The sequence below is a fragment of the Macrobrachium rosenbergii genome, chromosome 29 (genome assembly GCF_040412425.1).
Source record: "Macrobrachium rosenbergii isolate ZJJX-2024 chromosome 29, ASM4041242v1, whole genome shotgun sequence".
NCBI classification, from domain to species: domain Eukaryota; kingdom Metazoa; phylum Arthropoda; class Malacostraca; order Decapoda; family Palaemonidae; genus Macrobrachium; species Macrobrachium rosenbergii.
This window is the reverse complement of record NC_089769.1, coordinates 4523348-4544559: the sequence shown is the minus strand read 5'-3', so window position 1 is coordinate 4544559 and position 21212 is coordinate 4523348. Positions and strand designations below refer to the sequence as shown.

General features: G+C 37.1%; 1 protein-coding gene across 1 annotated transcript; it reads left to right on the top strand.

The window, feature by feature from the left end:
- The first annotated feature begins 506 nt into the window (after positions 1 to 506).
- On the top strand, positions 507 to 20800 carry LOC136854511 (enoyl-[acyl-carrier-protein] reductase, mitochondrial-like). The gene is made up of 6 exons (XM_067130848.1): positions 507 to 878; positions 6664 to 6903; positions 9899 to 10051; positions 11491 to 11612; positions 13453 to 13588; positions 20439 to 20800. Exons 1-6 carry the CDS (start codon positions 702 to 704, stop codon positions 20694 to 20696), a joined length of 1086 nt encoding a protein of 361 aa, XP_066986949.1. The 5' UTR covers positions 507 to 701; the 3' UTR covers positions 20697 to 20800.
- The last annotated feature ends 412 nt before the right edge of the window (positions 20801 to 21212 follow it).

Here is a 21212-nt window from a genome sequence, read left to right as displayed (position 1 = left end):
TGCAGCAATTTATATTCATTCCTTCAAAAATACAATTTGGGGATTAGTAGTAGTGCCTGAAAATAGTCGTTCCACAAGCACACTAGCATGTCATATATATATATATATATATATATATATATATATATATATATATATATATATATATATATATATATATATATATATATATAATATTTAGACAGACAGACTCTCATAGATCATGAGTAAATTATTAAAACATATACACCGATAATTTTTCCACATTCACTGACACAGACAAACATAATTCTAGATTAGAATAACACCACTCGCTGAAAGACGCCTCTTGTTGGTTAGCCAGAGTCCGGAGGTCCACAACCACTCTGCTACTCCCTTCCACATCTCACGACACTCAAGACCCGCTTAAGGGTATGGGCTTTTGCTGGCATAAGGGCGGCTTATAAACGAGCCACCAATTCCCGGAAAGATGCCAGTTTAAGACCTATCTTGAGGTCACGTTTACCTGTGTAGGTTGACGGTAGCTCAGCAGGTATTGTTTACGTTTTCGAGACGACTCCTCGACCCCTCGATCTACGAAGTCTTTTTGTGTAAATCAACGGTATTAAGCTGTTGATTACTCTTCATTTATTCATTTTACACCCATTTTAAGCTTATTTGTTAATCGGGCAAGCTTTTCAGCTGATAATAACAATTATTTACAGTAAGCAGCGTAGAGTAAAATGCTGCTGTTGCCGGCGTTTAGAGGAGCAAGGCCTTCGGGCCTTATTAATGGTGTACTATTTGCCAAGAGACCTCTTAGTGGACTATGTACTTCCCTAGTTTACGGTGAATACGGTGACCCAGAAAAAGTCGTGAAGCGAAAACAAGAGGCCATTCCAAAACCGGAGGGGAAACAGGTAAGCTACTAGCCTAGCCTATGTGTTAAATTCGTTTGGTTGGTTTTTTGGATCTGGGACCAGGTTGCCGGTGTAAAACTGAAGACTACTACCGCTCCCCTCTGGGTTGGTAACTACCAGTTTACATGTAAAATAGGCTCCGTATTTAATACCATCCCTATGGGGGTGAGCTTAATTAAAAACTTAAGCAAAATACAATAATTATCATAAACATAAACAAAAGACATCATTGTAGTATTTTAATGGTAAATCTAAGTAACAGCTCTGCACGGACTGTTACCTAAGGAAATTGTTTTTTTGAAATTGGTTTTTCACTGCCATTTCTACGCATTAGCTCCAAAATGGGCGCCGTGTTTAGTACCAGCCCTTGGGGGCGTAAAACATGAAATAACAATTAAATATTACATAACGGTAAATACCATAAACATTGGTTTTTCACTGCCAAAACGACCAGGACCGGAGCTACTACTTAGTTCTACCTTGATTTTTCCTATGCTTTTAGTGTTGCTGATGAAAGTGGTGGTGGTGGTTGTTGTCGGCGTGCCTTCAGCCCCTAGCTGCGACCCTTTTCACTTCTTTTACCCTACCTCTTTCATATTCTCTTTCTTCCATCTTACTTTCCACCTTCTCCTAACAATTGGTTCATAGTGCAACTGCGAGGTTTTCCTCCTCTTACACATTTCAAACCTTTTACTGTCAATTTCCATTTCAGTGAAGGAAACTCCCACTTTTTGGCCAAAAGCCCATATCTATAACACGTAGGGTTTTGGGTGGGGAGAAAACATTGGGAGAAAGACCAGTCTGCCACGTTGTTGTTATGGAATGGTTCCGCGCATGCACAAGTCATTAGGGAGCCTATGTTTAAGAAGGGATTGGCTAAGGAAACCCTAACATACCCTAACCTAACCTAACCTAGCAGGCCATGTTACTTTAGGCGGGCAGTACAACCCCAGTGAAGGTTTCTTCTGCATCTGCATGCGATAGCATTCTAGGAGGAGCTTTTCTTCTGCATCTGCCGAGAGGAGCTTTTCTACCCTCAATCTCGTAAAGAGTTTACAAAAGAGCAACAGCGGGACAAGATCGACTGAATGGTCTTGCCAAATTATATATTCACAATGCCGTATCAGAAAATCATCAGGAAATTATTTCTTCTTTTACCGATGTATGTTCTAGAAAGGTCAAGAGGCAACTTGACTTTATATTGTAGTTAAATAGTTTGTCTTTCACAAAAATCCAAGTTTAATCAAAGGCACTACAGGATTTATAAAATTTCGAAAGAACGAATTCATATACCATTTTGATCTTTGAATCATTCATTATTAATTTTGGTATTTTTTTATTGCAAAATTAATGTTGTATTGTTGTTTCATTTGTAATAATATCTAAAAAATAAAACAGTATTTAAATCTGTGGTCTGGTGGTACAACTTTCTTAGGTGGGGCTGGGTCTTCATCAATTTGGGGGGAGAGAGACTGGGTGGTATGGAAAAGTGCCGCCCCCACTTATCAAGTTTCTGTGTACGCTACGGGTTAATTACAGTCGACCTACAAAAAATAACGGTAAATTCTTGTTAAGCAACCAAAATACTATAGGAAAAATCAGTTTCCAAAGTAATACCCCATGCAGAGCTATTGCTTAGTTCTACCATTTAAATTCCCAGCTTCATAAAAAAAAGGGGTTGGTTTCATTCAATTCTGAGTTTTTTCTTCCAAAAAAGTGTTACACCATCATTCACTCACCCCACAAGTGTGAAATATAATTTTCCTCTAGCCTAGCCTTATATGAGGTTTGTTCCTGCACAAATATAAATCTTCAATCTTTACAAAGGATTTAGCTTGCAGACACAAGCTGGAACAGCCAATTAACTTTCAGACAAGATCGTTAACTACCGACATCAGGGGGAAGCCCCGCCCACTCGTCGGTCTGCATTCCACTTTGCTTTCGGCTGCAGTTGTGTGAAGACGTCTCTGTGCTTCTCTGCCCAATTGCCGTTTGCTTTCTTCTGTTTTTTTTGTGTGATTGTTGTTTGTTATGTATATATATATATATATATATATATATATATATATATATATATATATATATATATATATATATATATATATATATATATATATATACAAACCCCTCAATCACTTAAGCACCATTGAAGGGGAAACTGCTGGGTTAGATGCAGTCCAGGGAAGGACAGGCTGTAGCCTATGTTTGGTTTCTCTCTTTTTAGAGGTTGATCCTATTTTAATTTTGTATTTCACACCATGATATGAGTGTAATAAACAATCTAACCCAATGACTTTCTTCAAGTGTTGTGAAGGCTGAGAGCCTTAGAGAGTTCTAGGCCTCTTGGGAGAGCCGAGTGTCTTTTGAACCTAATAGTCACTCTTAGGTTGAGCGGCTTGCCAGTATCTGCTCCGACCATGCCCAGGATGACGTACCGGTATCTGCTCCGACCGTGCCCGGGATGGCTTACCGGCCATGGTGTCTGTTAGCTGTAGGACTGCTCCTGCTTGGTAACCCCTCATACAGTATTGGGATTGAGTTCCCAGGTACTGCTGTATACATTATCTCTGAGTGACGTTCTCTGCACACTGTTGCTGAAGGCACTCTCAGCTAATTTAAGGAGAGGAGAAGGAAGTCATCATTGTTGTCTTCATTTTTGTCTCTGTAATCAAGTGCTTTCTCCTCCTCCCCCTTCTTTTTCCAAAGCTAGCGAGAAGAGGAAGAGGAAGGTTGCTTTGTGCTCCTGTTGCTTTGCTAATGGACCACCAGTACCAGCCCCATTGGCCCACCTAGCGTAGAGTGCTGGGTCATTACCTAGGCTAGACCCCCTTCTAACACAACCTAGGGCACTGCAAATGAATAATAATGAGATTGTGATCTAAACAACCACATCTAACCTAACCTGACCTAGGACATGAGGGCCTAAGCTTATTACATGATATTTATTTGACAGCATTCCATAAACTTACAATAATCTAAATGAGAACTATTAGTGGGATTAAAATCCTTGTATTCACTCTTTTGTCTTTCCTCCCACCCAGAAAACTGCTTCCCTCTGTGATCCTCCTAAATAGTAGTATATAAGGGTGGGGTCCACTATCTCTAAAAGTACTAATTTGCTAATGAACAAATGTTGAGAATGATGGAAGGCCACATTAAAATTGGAAAATTATGTTTTCAAGTCCAAATTCTGATAATAGTTTTTAGGGTGGGTTAAAACATGAATGATTTAAGACAAAATTGCATGTTTCTCAAGATAAGCAGTCAGAAAAATACAAGGCTCATATCTGGGCTGCAACTAGTCGCTATCAACAACACTGCACAGGTGTGACACAGCCAAATATGTCCAAACTTTATTTCTCTAATCTAACCTAACTTAGGGCACTGGGTTCTACCTGAACATGGCTTTTCCCATTGGCTTCTCAAACTAACCTAACATAACCCAAAGCATTGTAAGTCCTAGATTAAAATACAGGGATGCTTCCTAATCTTACTGTACCTAACCTGATGTAGGCCACTTTGTCCTACTTGACCTGGGCAACAAAGAGTCCCCACCTAACCTGACCTGGAGTACTGTCAGGTCATAAAGTAAAGTACAGGGATGCATCCTAACTTATCTGGTGTAGGCCACTGGGTCCTACCTGACTGGAGTAGCAAGATCCCCATCCCCATCTAATTGGACCTAGGATACCAAAAATCATAAAAGTTGAATACTGGAATATATCTAAACAGAACTTAGAACACTGGGTTCTTACAAGCATAACAGTGAAATTAGATTATGCCTGAAGTCTTCACATTTTTACTGGTAACTACATAATTTATGATATGTACTGTACTTCTTTTTCATATACCCTATGGCATTGTCTTTTTCGTATACCCTATGGAAATAATGCCAAAAAAACTGTCATTCTACTATTTCTAACATAGAGTTGTGTGTTGGAGAGGAATTAAAGTGTCAAATTTTAACCAGTTATTTGCTTTGGGTATACAAAAGCAATTGAAAAACAGGGATGCATCCTAACCTAACCATCCTTAATGTAATTTAGGGTGTCGGGTGATATGTGACAGGGGCTTTGCTGCCCTGGACCCTTCCAGCCTGACATAGTAGACCATAAATCATAAAGTGAAATATAGGATGCATCATAGCCTAACTTAAGACACCAGTTCCTACATGATCCAGATGTTTCCAAAGTATTTTTGTGAATTGGCTGTTGAACATCTCCCATTGTTAATGTGTCATTAAATCTTGAAATAACTGGAAAGTTATAATCCCATTTTGAACTTTTCCCATAATAGCAAGTTGCTCTTTCTAGTCCAGCATTTACTGAAGTATCAAGGTAATTAGAAAATTGAATATAGGATATCAAGAAAGTGGGTTCCCTGTATACACATGTATTGTGAATTTATAATTTCTGATATCCCTATTAGTTCATCCAGAAAAGGAATTCTACCAGCCTTTTCCCATTCCACTTTAAGAAGGTATTAAAATCCAACAGATCAGATTCCAAAATGTCAGTATGTCATCTATATACCTCTTCCAAACCATCCCTGTAGGCATGAAGGGGTTTATTATTAGTTTTCATATACAGATTTCATAGAGCAGGATTAATTGGCTGTTCGTGCTACTGCCATATATGTTTGTATAAACCACTATCAAGTGTACAGTCATTTCTAAATTAGTTCAGCTAGTTTCCAGGTCTTTTCTAGAACAGGCAGGAAATGATTCAGCATATGATTCCAGTTCGATATACAAAATTCTAAATTATCCTTATATGCACCAAAAAAATTACTAAAAGATGGAGAAGGGAGACTCACTAGTTGTTTAGCTATTTTTTACATAAAAGATGCTGCACTGGAAGGGAGAGGTTTTACCAGGATGTTGTCTTTGTGTAGTTTAGGGTCCATTGAGAGTGGAAATTTTTGGATAATCAAAAATTCTATACATTATAACATTATACTGTACTCTTTTTTAAAAGGAAGCACTCAAGAAGTCTTGATGTGACTGAAGTTTAGGAGTAAAGAACCTTTTTGAAGTAACTGCTTTTTTCCTTTAAGTGAATAAGTAAATACACAGGCTCATGGAGACCTTTTAAAGCTGACACCTCAGTAGAAACTATCTTTGGGAAATCTGTTAAACAAGATCTAATCTCTGGTGTATTGTTGTATGGAGCAGAAGAGCAGAGAAAAGCAACTATTATTGTGGCAGAGGAGAATGGAAATATGCTTGCTGGAATCTGGTTTATGAGTGACTTGTGTAACATTGTCAGGTATTCACATGTATTATCTTGCTGTTGGTCCACCCAAGCAGTGTGAGTCCATTAGCTTGATGTCTCTCCCTGTTTAACTCTTACTGTCTTAACTGGTGACCAGTGTTGTTTTTCTTCATTGTCATGCCAGTGTTAGGTGTAAATACGTTGACCTATAACTTGAGCTTACCAGTGAGTTGCTAAAGGGAGGTAGATATACTAGTGTTTGCTTTTGTTAGTGAAGAATCACTGATCATCACCTCTGTTATCAAAACATGTGTTTATGAGACAGAAATATGGAATTTTCAAGAGCAGTACAGTATATTTTCTGTTATATTGTGATGTGTGATGTCTTGTACTCTGCCTGAATAAGCTGTAAATAAATACTGTATACCAGATATACCATAGTCTGAATTTTTATTTTGCTTTCTGTGCAGAATTATTATTCTTCCCAAGTAAGATTGATGCCGTATAATAACTTTAATGATTTTTATTTACTCTTGCACTTTTGTTAGATAAAGGATACTTCTTCATTACAGGTTCTGGTACGAATGCTAGCAGCGACAGTAAATCCTGCTGACATAAATACTATTCAAGGTGTGTATGCAATAAAACCCACTCTTCCAAGTATACCTGGTAATGAAGGGGTGGGAGAAGTTATTGAAGTTGGCAGTGAAGTTGGAGGAGATATAAAACCAGGTTGCAGAGTCATCCCTCGACTCAATGCTTGGGGAACGTGGAGAACTCATGCCTTAGCACAGTATACAGATCTCATTAAGGTATGCCATTTTGTAGTTTCAAAAACTTATTATTTTTTTTAATGATATGCCAATGAAGAGTTTATTTGGAAATGCAAACTAATATTTGACAAAAACATGCACTTGTTGAGCAGTGCAATTGTGTTGTAACTTTACCCAGTTGCTATTTGAATCCTTTTCATCTCTTGAGACTTAATAATTTGTATTTTCAACTTTTCACTCTAATTGTATCATTTGTGCTAAAAGGTTTGTGCTTTTGTATAGTTTACCCAACTTCTTTATTGCTGTGAACGAGTTAACGTTCTGAATGGCCTTTAATATCTTGATTTTTTGGCAAGCTGTTTTTTAATATGTAATGCATAATTTTTTGTTGATGTTTTCATTCAGATTTTGCTCTGGACACCTATTCTGCTTGTAAGAGTTTTTGCAAAGAATATAAGGAAGGAGAACCTCTTCCGTGAATATCCCTAGTATTTTTGTGATTAACTTCCATGTGTTCTTATAATCACGAGAATATTTGTTCCTACTCTAAAAGTATTCCTACTTATTTCGATCTTCTCGATTTAACTCAGTCTATGATGAATACCCATTTTCTAAATTTCCCATTTTCTATATTTAGTGTTTTAAAATCTTGCAGTGTTGTGAGGGTTTACTGTGGATGTTAGAAATGTAAAAAGAATACTAAATTTTGAAATGTTGCTGAAATCTAAATTTTATTGTCTTCTTTTTACCTTTTTAATATCAAAGATAATTCCTTATAATACTGCATAATTTTAAAAATACATACGAAATATAGAAAATGGGGAAATAAAGAAAATGGGTATTCATCACAGACTGAGTTAAATTGAGAAGATTGGAACTAAATATGGGGCTCCATTTCACAATACCAAAATGATGTGAAGTTTTTCTTTTGTAATTTGTATGTAGTTACAGTTTTGCATGCATGTATTTATTATATTTGTTCACAAATATATATGTGTTATCTGCTTGTATTTTTTAACAATTTTGTTTAATTATAGAACTCAAGATGAGTAAATGGCCTCATGTAGTTGCCCTGGAAAATGGAAAGAGACGAGTGTGTCGGTGAAGTAATACGGAATTTTAATAAAACTAAATAGCTTCAAATGATGTTGAAGTTCTTGCTTTTATACATGAATGAATGGCTCCATCATTGCTAATGAATATAGTTTTTGGTCATTTTTTCTTCATTTAAACTCCTCACAGATAAACAATTTACTTATTCTTTCTCAAAGTACAATCATACCTCAGTTAAAGCACTTAGTCCATTCCAGAAGGCTCTCCTTTAACAGATCATCCTTTAAACAAGTGAATTTCTCCAATAAGAAATAATGGGAATTGGATTAATCTGTTCCAGACATCCAAAAATACAATATATAAAAGCCTTTTAATTTGAATTTCACAAGCCTAGTATGCTGAAATTATACAAAAGTAAATAAGTACAGAGATGAAATATTAATTTGATCTCATTTTATTTGTAATTAGGAGAGTTGATGGTGTAGGTGGTGAGACAAGAAGAGAGATGTTATTGTTTGGAAAGGGAGTCCCCTTCCAAAAAGATGGCAGACACCCGTGTATCTGGGGTGTTTCTCTTTTCTGTCTTTTTCTACTGATTTCCTCTTGAGATTCACTGTGTTTCTTTCTCACTAAAAACGTGTGCAATGTTGTTTGTTTTTGCCTGAATTTTAAAATGTCCCTAAGTGAGAAATAGCATTGTCATTCAGCAAGTTTATAAAATTGTTTGTTACAGCTTTGTCAAGGTGATATTTTTCAAGGAAACTATATAATTCCCTCCGGTGTAGAAACATTTCTTTTATTAATGAACTATGGACATTTTCCCTCTCCTCCTCTGGAGAAATTCCTCAGCCATTAACTGTTGCTGCCCCTCTGAAAATCCTGCAGTTCTTCTGTGTTTAGATCTGCTTTTGCTCCTCCACTAACTCCATATCATCCCAGCCCATGGACTTGTCCAGAGACAATATCCTCCACAACAGGCTCTGCCTTGCTGGCATCTCTAGCCTTCTTAGGGGCCATGATGATTGATATACAGTTCAGTTACTTTGCACTATATTTAATAACAAAAAACACGCAGGCATTTTAGCAAAGATGTGCACAGAGTGAGACCTTCATGTAGACTGAACCCTTCCCTTTGTTTCAGCTGGGAACTGCACATAAGTGACACGCTTAATCCCATTCATGTTCTAGCCAGACATGTTTGTCTTGTCCATCCTTAAAATCGGCAAATGTCCGTTAATGGCGAGGATTTTTTCTTGGACAGAATGTCCATTAAGTGAGACGTCTGTTAACCAAGGTATGAGTATTGTGGGGTTGAATTCATATATATTTTTCTATTTTAAAAAAGTGGTTAAATGTAGACTGAGAAAAAATTAAACATTATTTGGAATTAAGATAAGAGAATGCATTACAAAATTTTATTTCTTAATATCAAGCGAAGCTGTATTTTTTGACATTGAAAGTGACTTACCACCACCATCTCGGGAAAGAGTAAAGAAAATTGTATAAAAACAGTGATCTTGTCGATCAGTATTATTAGTATGGTTGATACTGCTTAAGTAATCAGTATCACGAATATTGATACTGGATCTATATTTACTGAGATCTTCAAAATAAAAGTGACAAACCAGCAATGTACAAACATACTGTACAGTATAGTGCCCATAATTGCCAAATACCTTTCAGCATTACCTATCTGATATTCAGTACTAATGATGGTAAGGTTTTTTTTTTTTTTCATAAATATTACATTTATATATGCAGTGCTAAGCCATTGATATATGTACTGCATGCCGCAGTACTGTTCGCGGAATGGTCCCCTTGGTCAAGATAACTTCCTACCCCTGCTGTAGAAGTTTAAGTTTTCCATGAAAGTGTTTATGTAATTCATTTAAACCAGTAAAACTTGAATTTGCCAGCAGGTTACTAGTAAGTAATGTAGTTTTTAAATCTTACCTAAAATTTGATTCTACTTTATTTTCAGATCCCTTCTGATGTAGATTTGGCCATGGCAGCTACAATTGCTGTGAATCCTGGCACAGCTTATCGAATGTTGAAGGACTTCGTACCTCTGGGCACTGGAGATGTTGTTATTCAAAACGGTGCAAACTCAGCAGTGGGACAAGCAGTTATCCAGGTAAAAAAAAACCCAGTGGCAGTTCCCATAAAAGAGTTACAGGGTTGGAATCTCTCATACTCTGTAATATGAGTCAAATATACCCTGTAATTGTTTTATTTTGCTTACATTTATTATATTCAAAATATTAATTAAAGAATCTTCTGTGTTTCTTGTAGTCAGAGCAAACTATAGTTGACTGATTTGAGTGATATTTTATGCATTTCAAGTCATTTGCATTTCCATGGTTATTTTCAAGGATATTGATTTTTTTATCAGATAACATGGTAATGGGTTTTTAATTATAAAGTAGGTCAGCTAAGACCACTGAGTTGCATCTACTCGAGACTCATCGCAGTCACACAAAGGATATGTTCTTAAATGATAACTGAAAATTGGAGCAAGGTAAAAGTGGAAGAAGTTGGGCAGCTGGGTGAGAAGAGACCAGAGGTTATGGATGAAAAGTAGCAGACAGAGAGCATTGTATCTGGATGTGGAAGGGTTGCTGTAAAGAGGAATAAAGCTTTCAGAAGTGAAGAACTTTTTAAGGGACTGAAGATTACAATAGCAAATATTGTACGTCATGTTCTTGTTGAAATGTAAGGGAATGTATCATATAAAACTAGTCATTGGTCTTGCTGTCATAGTTTTCATTCTTTGGGATTATTTAGGAATGATTAAGATAAGTTCAGGCTCCAAAAACTTTTTGTTTTATGCAGTGTTAAACTATTGGCAAATTTTTTAACTCCTGTACATACAGTATTAGCTTAATTGGGATGTCTTGCCAGTTACACTAGATGTCTTAGGTGATTAGAGACATTTTTCCTAGCCTCTTGTCTTGTTCACATATTTTATTAACTTTAGATTTTCATTTTACTTCACCCATATTCATCCTCAACATGTTGGTTATTATGTGGGCTCCATTAACAAGTGACCACTATCAGAAATCAAACTACAGTAGGTAAATTGGAAGTTCAGAACAAGTCCAGAGTTGCTATGATTTGCAGTGTTGCAGTCATCCTTTTATTTTTATGAACTTTCATGGACAAGTACATACTATAATTATTTTGGAATAGGATGGAGACAGCTATCCAGTGTATCATTCACCTGAAACCTACATTATGACAACAGAGTAATCCCTGTAGACAACCAACAAGGTACTCAGTGCATCTTGTCACTTACAACCCTAAAGTTGAGATTAATATTGAAGAATGGTTTATCTTTTCTAAATTACAAAATGATACTGTGACTATTTTCAACATTGTAGATTTTTTCCCCCGTTGTGGACATAGGCTTTGTGAAATTTTCCCAAAAGCTGCACTATGTTGCCTTTAGGTAAAGAATTATTTTAAAACTGTTAGTTTGATGAAGCATTTAAGAAAGTATCATGTATTTCATTATAGAGCTGATATTCTAATTTGAATATTGAATTTAAAAACAATCAATATTTACTAGCACAGATAGCAGCTGCTCTAGGCTTAAGAACCATCAACGTTGTTAGGGACAGGCCTGAAATAAGTGAACTGAAGCAGAGGTTGAAGGATATTGGTGCTACAGTGGTGGTAACAGAAGGAGAATTAAGGTATGTTCATTTTGTGCAAGCTGTCATAGGTTTTCTTTCATTGAATCTAAGAATATTGATGTATAATTTACTGTCAAGTGATGACTCTTTCTTGAGGTTCACCCATTTTTTCCATTAATGTGTGAAAGGTTTGTGCATTTGGCATCACTCATTTAGATTGATTGCCATGTTTTGTAGACTGCATAACTGGATGATAAATTTCTTATAAAGTTCAATCTTGATATTCACCTGACTAGAACAGTTCTGTATAAAGTATGGAATATTTCACTTATCAGATAAAATACAGTCATTTGAGTGACAAATATGATGAAGAATTAGATAATGACCTTGTCCAACCCCCAACCCTTGCTAATCTACTCCAGACCTTATCCTAACCTTATCACTGTATATAGCCCACCCAATTCACACATGCACTGAAGATGACAATACCCTGTGAAAAGGAGCAAGAACAGTAGTGCTCCTCTGAAATTTTCCCCAAGTTCATATCTTTCAAAGTATGGAAAAAATACTAAATTTTGAATGTTGCTTGAATCTAAATTTTATTTTCTTCTTTTAACCTTTCTAGCATCCAAGTAATTCTTTATAGTACTGCATGATTTAATAATGCTCTGAAAATGGTATAATCTATGACTCCTGAGTTAACTTGGGAATGTAAACATCAACAAAAATAATGCACTACATATTAAAAACCAACTTACAAACGATTCGGGTTATGAATGGCTGGAATGAAACTCTTTGGTAAGTAGGGTGGTAACTGTACTCATTTTCCCCCTCATCTGTAAGCAAGTTTTTGATGATTGTTCTCCTAAAGAGACCACATAAAGTCCCTGCTTTAGGTGAGAAAACTGAAGAAAAAAAAAAGCATTGTGGACCAAACAGAAACTCTTAAGTGTTTCAGATTGCACAAAATCATAAGAACAAAATTATGGGGTGCAGTCTGCTTTTAGGAGTAGCATAAAAGTCAGCCGTACAGTCGTTAAAGTTTCACAACCCTTCTAACAGCATTTAATGAATTAGAAAGCATAAGAAATATTCCAAGCTCATCCAAAGCAGATGAACCGTACGACAACTTGTCAGAAGACTCGTGTTGACAACTCACTGTCAGAAGGCTCAGGGCCTAACACATTGCATCCCAATAGTACATATTTCATTCACTTCATCATCACATACATTTTGAAACTTCATCATTTTTATCTTTTATTATGCGTCTTTTATTATGCGTACAGTATACTGATTATATGCTATTCACTGTTTTACCCAAATTCAAGTTTATGTAAGGTGACCAGCCATATTGGAATCTAGGATTGTGACCTTTTATTAAATGGAACTGTGTTATGGTAATAGCAGCTTAGAAATGTAATTTTTTTTTTTTAGATTTATCAAAAGTTGAATGTAAACCATGAATTATTTTTCATGTTATAAATTTTGAAATCTGTATATAATCTTGACCAGAAACCTGCCTTGAATTTACAATATTTGGGTAACATTATAAGTATCTTGTGCTTTAAATTTTCTTGGCTAAGGTATGTCCTTAGAGTGTGACTTTTTCACAGATGCTGGCATAAAAATTAGTATATGTATTGAGAAAAATGGTAAATATACCTTTTTTCATCAGATTTGAGTTTTTGCTCAGTTTAGGTACCAAGCCACAGATGCAGTTTTTCAAATCAGAAGGTTTGTCTTTGACAGGAGACTTACCTCATAACTCCATTTAGCAGCAATAATATAGGATTTTATTACTTGTATATTATGAAACAAAAATTACTCATACATTTTAGAAATTTCTTATGGAATGGTAGTTTAATATTTTAAAGCATTTCATGTACTTGAAATATTACAGGAAAAGTGAAGAAGTTAGTGCTTTACCCAAGCCAAGCCTTGCCCTTAATTGTGTAAGTGGACGAAGTGGCACTGAAGTTTTAAGGCAATTGGCATCGAAGGGGGTTATGGTGACATATGGTGGAATGTCAAGACAAGTAAGATCATCCTTTTTTTTTTATTTTATCAGGAAGTATTCTTAAAACACCAAAGACGTTTTTGGATAACAGTAATTATAAATTGTAACTAGCATCTAAACAAGTAAAAATACACCTATTACCCTATGGTATTTTAAAAGATTATTATTTGGATTGAATCTTGCCTACTGTGAAAGTTAGCTTTATCTTCGCGCCTTTTGGTGCGATCAGCATTTTAAAAAAATCAAAATACACTTGGCTAAGTGTAGTCATCTGTTTTCCACCAGATGGTGTTGGAATGTTTATGTTCTTGTCATATTTCTTCATGTTTCTGGCTATTTTCTCCTGTACGGTATTGTCCTTGTTTCTGTTTTTACTTTGTCGTTTACAGCAAGCAGAGATGAAAACATTAGGCTGTACAGGAAAGACTTTGTGAAAACCAAATGTTAGATTTTGCAAGATAACCACATTGCCTATGTTAGGCTAGCTACTCTGGCATTAGTGTGGTTTTTCTTATGTAGGTTTTGAGTAATCTGATGAAAGGATGTGAATTTTGTGTAGTTTCAGATGATGTTAGAAGCCAATAATTTATGTAGTCAATTAGTTAGGGCACACCAGAAGCCTACTCGCTCTTTTTCTTTTGTCTTCTGGTGTTGCTTCTCCATTAACCTGCTTATAAGCCTAGGTTAATTCCTCTCTCTACCTCTCTTTCTGCTCCCTTCTTTTGCTTCCTATGTGGCTCAGGAGAAAAATAATAATTGACATATTCTTTTATCAATTAGGATTTCAATTGAAAATATTAGGCCAAGCCACACCAATTTTTCGAGTTTTTTTGGTTTTCCCTGCAAGAGAGGTGTTGGAATCTTGGCATCTGTCTGTAGCCCACCCTCAGGACTGCCCTGCGTCAGTTGGTTGTCTCCTCTGACAGGGAACCAAGGCATGTCTCTGGACCCAGGCTCTCTGCCCTTCGACACCTCTCTCTGTCTCTACCGCTTTATTATTTTGATGGTTCGGGTTCGGCACCAAACATCTCCAGTCGAGTTCAGAGTTCGTCTGTCACATTCGTTGGCCCCAGTGTTGCCAACTGGACAACTTGAAATCTAAACACAGTGGTTTTTCCTGTAAGTGGGCAACACTGGCTGGCTCCCATTCCATCCCTTTTGGAGAGTATTGTGATGTAGGCGGACGGTAGAGCTAGGAATTCAGACGTTTTACATGTGCCTCAGTACTTCTAAACTGTGTGTCAGTTCTCCCGTTTTCTTTTGCCCCCTCCCCTGGTATCGTCCCCAAGCAGACGATAACCCTCCCCCCTCTTACTCAGTTTTCTTCTCTATCGTCACGTATTTGTCACCTTGTATCAATTATTCCTTTTCGTATAGCGGCTGTACCTTTTCCATCGCTGACTTACCTAGAGTGCGCTAGCCTGGTGATAGCTCAGCTCTCTCCTTTTCAGTATTCGCCTCTCGGATGTATTCACGGTTATGTGATGACATCATGCAAGAGACCTTCCTTTCCCCATCTGTGCTGTCACCACCACCATTGCAGAGGTTACTTGGTGACGTCATGCAGAAACCCTTTACCTTCTTCACTCGAAGCCAAGCATAATTCACATTGTTCTGTTTTTAGCTTTCTTTTGCCAAAGCTGAATCTGGTAACCAGTGCTCTTTAGTTTACTTCTACCTCGGTTCCTGTTAAAACAAATAAGAAGTCAACACTGATTTTGGTTAAGGTGCATTATCATGAATGTAGAGCCTTTGGGAAATGGATGAACAGTCGAAGAGGAACGGAAACTGTTTAGTCTATGCTGTTTGAAGATTAGTTTGTGCATTGCTTTATTCCAGAAGTGAAAGATTATTGTAGGAAAACAACACCCTCTTCAAAATCCTGCTGATTCTAGACAATGCTCCTGGCCACCCTCAGAACAGAGATATTAACAAGAACATTATTCCGACTCATTCAGAATAAGTATAGCATTTCAAATCGTCAATTGTTATTGTGTAGCCTAAACGATCTGAAACGTACTGACCCAAATCATAGCCTAAGTCTTATGCTACGACACCCAGGTTACTTTGTTCTTGTACTAATTCAAATTATGATTATATCTATACATTGCGTCGTGTATATTAACTAAATTAACAATATGAACTTACTATTGGCGCATTCAGTGTTCCTAGCTTGAAATACAGTAGTTAGATTGGCGTGAGCACAATCTCTATTTCACGACCCTCATCCAAAGCACACCTCAAGAAATTATCCTTGCATTAGATATGCATATCTCCTAAAGGAAGTTTCCCTAAATGTACTTTAAGATGAATAGGAATACTTACGTGGATTTGTAGACACCGCTAATTATGTCTGCATTCTTGAATCCCCACTAGCTCGAACCACTCTGTATCAAAGTTATGAAGAGACTAACTTCACGGCCATCTTTGACCGACACCAAACCTTCGACTGACTACCGGACAAAACAACCAATACCAGTAGTTAAGCAATATTACACAGTTAAAACAACGCCCTTCATTACTAAGTACGAACACAACGAAACATAATATCCTTCTTCTATATAATTCGCATTTCCACTTTACGTAAATTTAAAGAGAATATATAAAACTATATTACAACTTGCGGAAAAGTACAATCTCTCGTCGAAGTTTCGACAAACGTAAAAGTTGTGTTTCTGCCACCAAACACAACTTCTCTCATACAACCCATGGATCAGGGCGCTGTGGCTGCGTTCAAGGCCTATTATCTTCAGAACATGTTTGCTCAGGCTGTTCAGGCTACGGATAATGAGGAGAAAGATCTCAGAACTTTCTAAAAGGAATTCCATGTTCTGAACTCCACTATGAACATGGAAAGGCATGGAAGGAGGTAAAGAAAGAATATATGAATGGGGTTTGGAAAAATCTGCTACAAATGTATGTGAACTCATTTAAAGGTTTCGATAAGGGTGAGGAATTTGTGGGAATTAATAAAAAGATCTTGGCACTTGGGAGAAGTTTAGATTTAGAAATTGATGAGGAAGATATCCAAGAACTTTTAGATGTGCAAGATGTAGAGCTAATGGCACTTGCAGAAGAAAGAAAAAGAGCAGAAGATGAAGAAGAAATTGAAGAAGAGCCAGAGCGAAAGTTTACGACAAAAGCACTGGCAGAGGTTTTTGCCTTATTTGAGCATGGACTGAAACTTTTAAGTAAAATGGATGGGAACATGGAATGGTTTGCTAAAGTTGAGAGAGCACATTAAGACACTGTTGCATGTTGCCGAGTCATTTATGAAGAACAAAAAACACACTATGGAACCGACGATGGAATACTTCTTTAAGAGAACAAGTCCAGTGCCATTGCCGTCCGCCACCCCTAGCCATTTTCTCATTGGGGTTAGGTGTTGCTTATTACCAAGTGTTTCCAATTACTTTTTATGGTGATTTTCTTTAGTAAACTAGTATGAGAGACTTCATGCTCCAGTTCATTCTAACTCTCTTATTATGAATTTGGTTTTAATTACACCTCTTCACATTGTTGTGCGATTGGATTTCTCTAACTGCCCTTACTGTATTTGGTTTTATGAAGGTTATAGTATTAATTTTTTTTGGTATTTCGACTTTTACAAGGTCTTTCCTTTTTTCCCTTCATTTTGTGAACATTTTAAGGATTTTGTATTTATTAAAAATGACATTTTCATAATAGAATTAAGTTTCATATATACTTATCAAGTAATTACGTTGCTAACATTTCTAACTCGCGCGGCAACTTTTCTTTTAAAATTCGCGTTAGCACTTCTACTGTTTTTGTGTAGGTGACAGGTTCCGCCCACTTACGTACATACAAGGTAGTGCGCATAACATTGATATTCTGCGCATACTGTACATTTTATAGATATTTTGCTGTGTTGTAGGATGATTCTGAAATATTAAAGTGTTTTAGAATGATAGCAGAGCATATCTAGAATATGTAGGTCGTTTGTAGAATAATAGGACTACGTCTGGGTGCGGAACCATCAGCCGTTCTATTTTCATATATTTTTGTGACTAAATACATTTTTGATGATAAAAAAATTTACTAATTTTCAAATATTACAGTACATGTACTGTAATATATTAATGTAAACAGTAAAATTTCAATAACGTATTTTCTTCTTAAAAAATGTTCTACCCAAGCCAAGCGATTTGCAGAGATTGTAGCGAAAGAAGTTGCATCTTGGGATGCTTACGTAGGATGGGATGTGGGAGCCCACATCTCTGCCAGTTCACTGCATAGGCCTATGTCGTATAACCTTGTCGCTAAGTATCTGTACTTTGTGTTGTTTTTAATCTTTGTGTATCTCTTTTAATTGTGCCCTAAGATGCCTCCTAGATGCCCTGCTCCTTCTAAGGCTTCTGGCAAACAGCCAGAAGAAATTCATAACACTCAAGAAGAAGATAAAACTTCTCAATAAATTAAAAGAAGGCAACAGTTACGCATCAGTAGCCCGCCATTTTGACATGAATGAAAGCACTGTACGCTATATCAAGAAGAAAGAGACGGAGATAAGAAAGGCCGTAAGTGCAAAAACAGTTTCAACAGTGTCTGATAAAACTATTGTTAAAATGGAATCTGCATTGGCATATTGGATAAAGGACTGCCTGAAAGAACAACATCCCCTCGACAGCAATATCATCCAAGAGAAGACACAACAACTGTACCAACAGTTTTCAGCTGTTAGGAAAGGTGTCGACATAGAGGAAGGTGATGACACAAGGGAAGTAGGCATCTTAGGCTTCAACGATCCCCACGGAAGTAGTAGTAGTAGAAGAAGAGGAACAGCCACAGACAGGACCATTGTCAGCTCCTCAGGGCTTTTCAGGCAAGCAAGGGATGGTACCACAGGTTTCAGAGGCAGTTCCAAATCAAGTGTTTCTCTGCATGGGGAAGCAGCATTCAGCAGGCATGGAAGCAGCCACGAAATATCCGAGACCTTTAAGAAAGTCATCAGGGACAAGGGCTACCATCCAGAACAAGGTGTTCAGTATGGATGAGACAGGCTTGTTCTGGAAGAAGATGCCTTCCCTGATACACCTCATGAAGGACGAAGCCAGAGCCTCTGGGCTTCAAGGCCCAGAAGGATAAGGTTGCCCTTACCATGTATGGCAATGCTGCTGGCTTCATGATGAAACCAGGCCTCATTTACAAGGCTGCACAACCCCAAGGCTGGATCACCGAAGTCCTTATGGATCACTGGTTCATTCAGAGCTTCATCCCTGAAGTTAGGCAATACCTAAATGACTTGGAGTTCAAGGTGTTGCTAATGATGGATAATGCTGGTGGCCACCCTGTGGATCTTTATTACAGGGGAGTCCAGCTCAAGTTCCTCCCTGCCAACACCACCTCTCTCCAGTCTATGGACCAGTGCATGATCCATGCTTTCAAGGCACTCTACACCTGGAAGTCCCTCAACCACCTTGTCCAGGCAATGGACACTGACAGTGAATTTACGCTAAAGGAGTGTTGGTGTAAATTCACGAATGCCACATGCCTGTCATCTTCCGATCGTTGAAGGGCATGAAGGAGACCCTGAACGCCTGCTGGAAGAAGTTGTGGCAGGAGTGTGTGGACGATTATAAGGGCTTCTCTCCTGAAGAAATTCAACATTCGGCCATCTATAAGGCAGTCCAATTGGCAAGGATTCTTGGTGAAGGCTTTGATGACATCACCGAGGATGAAGTCAGCACCTTCACTGATGCTCACTCTGACCTTCTGACACACCAGGAATTGGAAGATCTGACAAAGTCTGCCAACAAGGAACAAGTCACACCAGGTTTAGGAGATGAGGAGGAGGATGAGGGCCTGTCTTTGGAACGTCTGTCCCAACTGAAGGAGGGGCGATTTGGGCATGGGATCCTTATATGGAATGCTCCATAAAGTGTTCAAATGCCCTTGATGCGGCAATGGTGCCCTATAATCACGCCCTCGTCAGCATGAAGCAGCGACAGCAACAGCCTACCATCATGTTTATCAAACAGACAATGAAGGACCCTCCAAAGCCTCCCCAAGCTCTTGAAGAAGTGCTTCCCCAAGCCCCTGGAGAAGGGGAAGAGGCACCCCCAGAGATGTAACTCCTCTACTTTGCTGTGCAGTCATATCTTCATCTTTATTCATCAGACTGCACAGCAGATTCATCATCATCACCATCATCTTTAATCAACATTCAGCACTGGTGATAATAATAATACTATTTAATCTTATTAAATAAATCTTATTATTAACACAGTATTTGAAAATTATATTATTATTATTATTTAATCTTAAATAAATCTTATAATTAATACAGCATTTGAAAATATTATTATTATTATTATTTAATCTGTATATAAAACCTCACAATTGTAAAAAAATTTTAGAATTTTGAAATTTAATGGAATGATTAAACAATGTATGAAAAATTAATACTAATCTTTATTTCAACTGAATGATGAGACAGTACTTTGTAAATCAACTGAATGATGAGAATGAACATGAAATATTAACCATCACAGAAAAATTCGAATAGATGAAGCCGCAAATTCTGAACCATTCAAAACATCATACTTTCTTAAAACCTCACAATTTTTTATTGAATTACATAATTTATGATTCAACTTCATAAACAACTGAATGATTGTGAATTGCATCATCCATTTGCTTTGCCATTCAAAACCTATCATACTTTCTTGAATTATTTTTTATTGATCTTGCTTTCTTGAATTACATTCTTCATGATTTAACTTCTCATACAACTTCCTCTTTGTCCTTATATCCATATATATATATATATATATATATATATAGTGTACTTTTAATTTTACCCGTAGAAATGAAGGTATACTTATAAGCACTTGTAATTTTCATTCCAGCCTGTCACTGTGCCTGTTGGGTCCCTCATCTTTACCGACATTACTTTGGGAGGTTTTTGGATGACTCGGTGGAATAAGGAGCATTATGATCACCCCAAAAGACAACAAATGCTCGATGACTTATTTGAACTGGTTAGATGTAATAAACTGAAGCCACCTGCGCATTCCTTTGTCCCTTTTGATAGCTATTTAGAGGCTATTAAAAATGCTATGCCTAAGGAAGGTATGTTGGGTAAGAAACAAATTTTGGTATTTTAAAATGTTATATGAAAAGAACTGTTAAAACTTAGTTTCTAGCTACTTTCTTTAAAGAAGAATTGAGTTGTGATATATTTTTAAGGCATTAATAAAGATTATCAGGAGATTTTATATTACACCCAAAAGACAGGCTCAGAAAGACACCATACAAATACTTTAAAAGATGGGAAAGTGGACAGGAGAGGAGACACGTTTGGAAATCAGAAGCAGGAGAAGAAAGTCACCAGGAAAGGAGCTTGTGAATAGTTCAGATACACTATATTGAAGGTAACATTGTTACAAGAGGTGACCAGGTTTGCTAAGTGGTTTAAGGAATCTTTCTGCTGAAATGGATAAGAAGTGCAAGTGTGGTAGAGGATGAAGGATTTCCATGTGTGGAATGACAAGCTTCAGAAAGGAACATAGTCAACTGTCAAAACATGATCTTACCATCCCTGTGGGCGTGGGATAGGGATGTTTGGCAGTGCCCTTAGGTATACCTGTTGTATCAAAAGCAGCCACTGTCTAGTTCTCCTT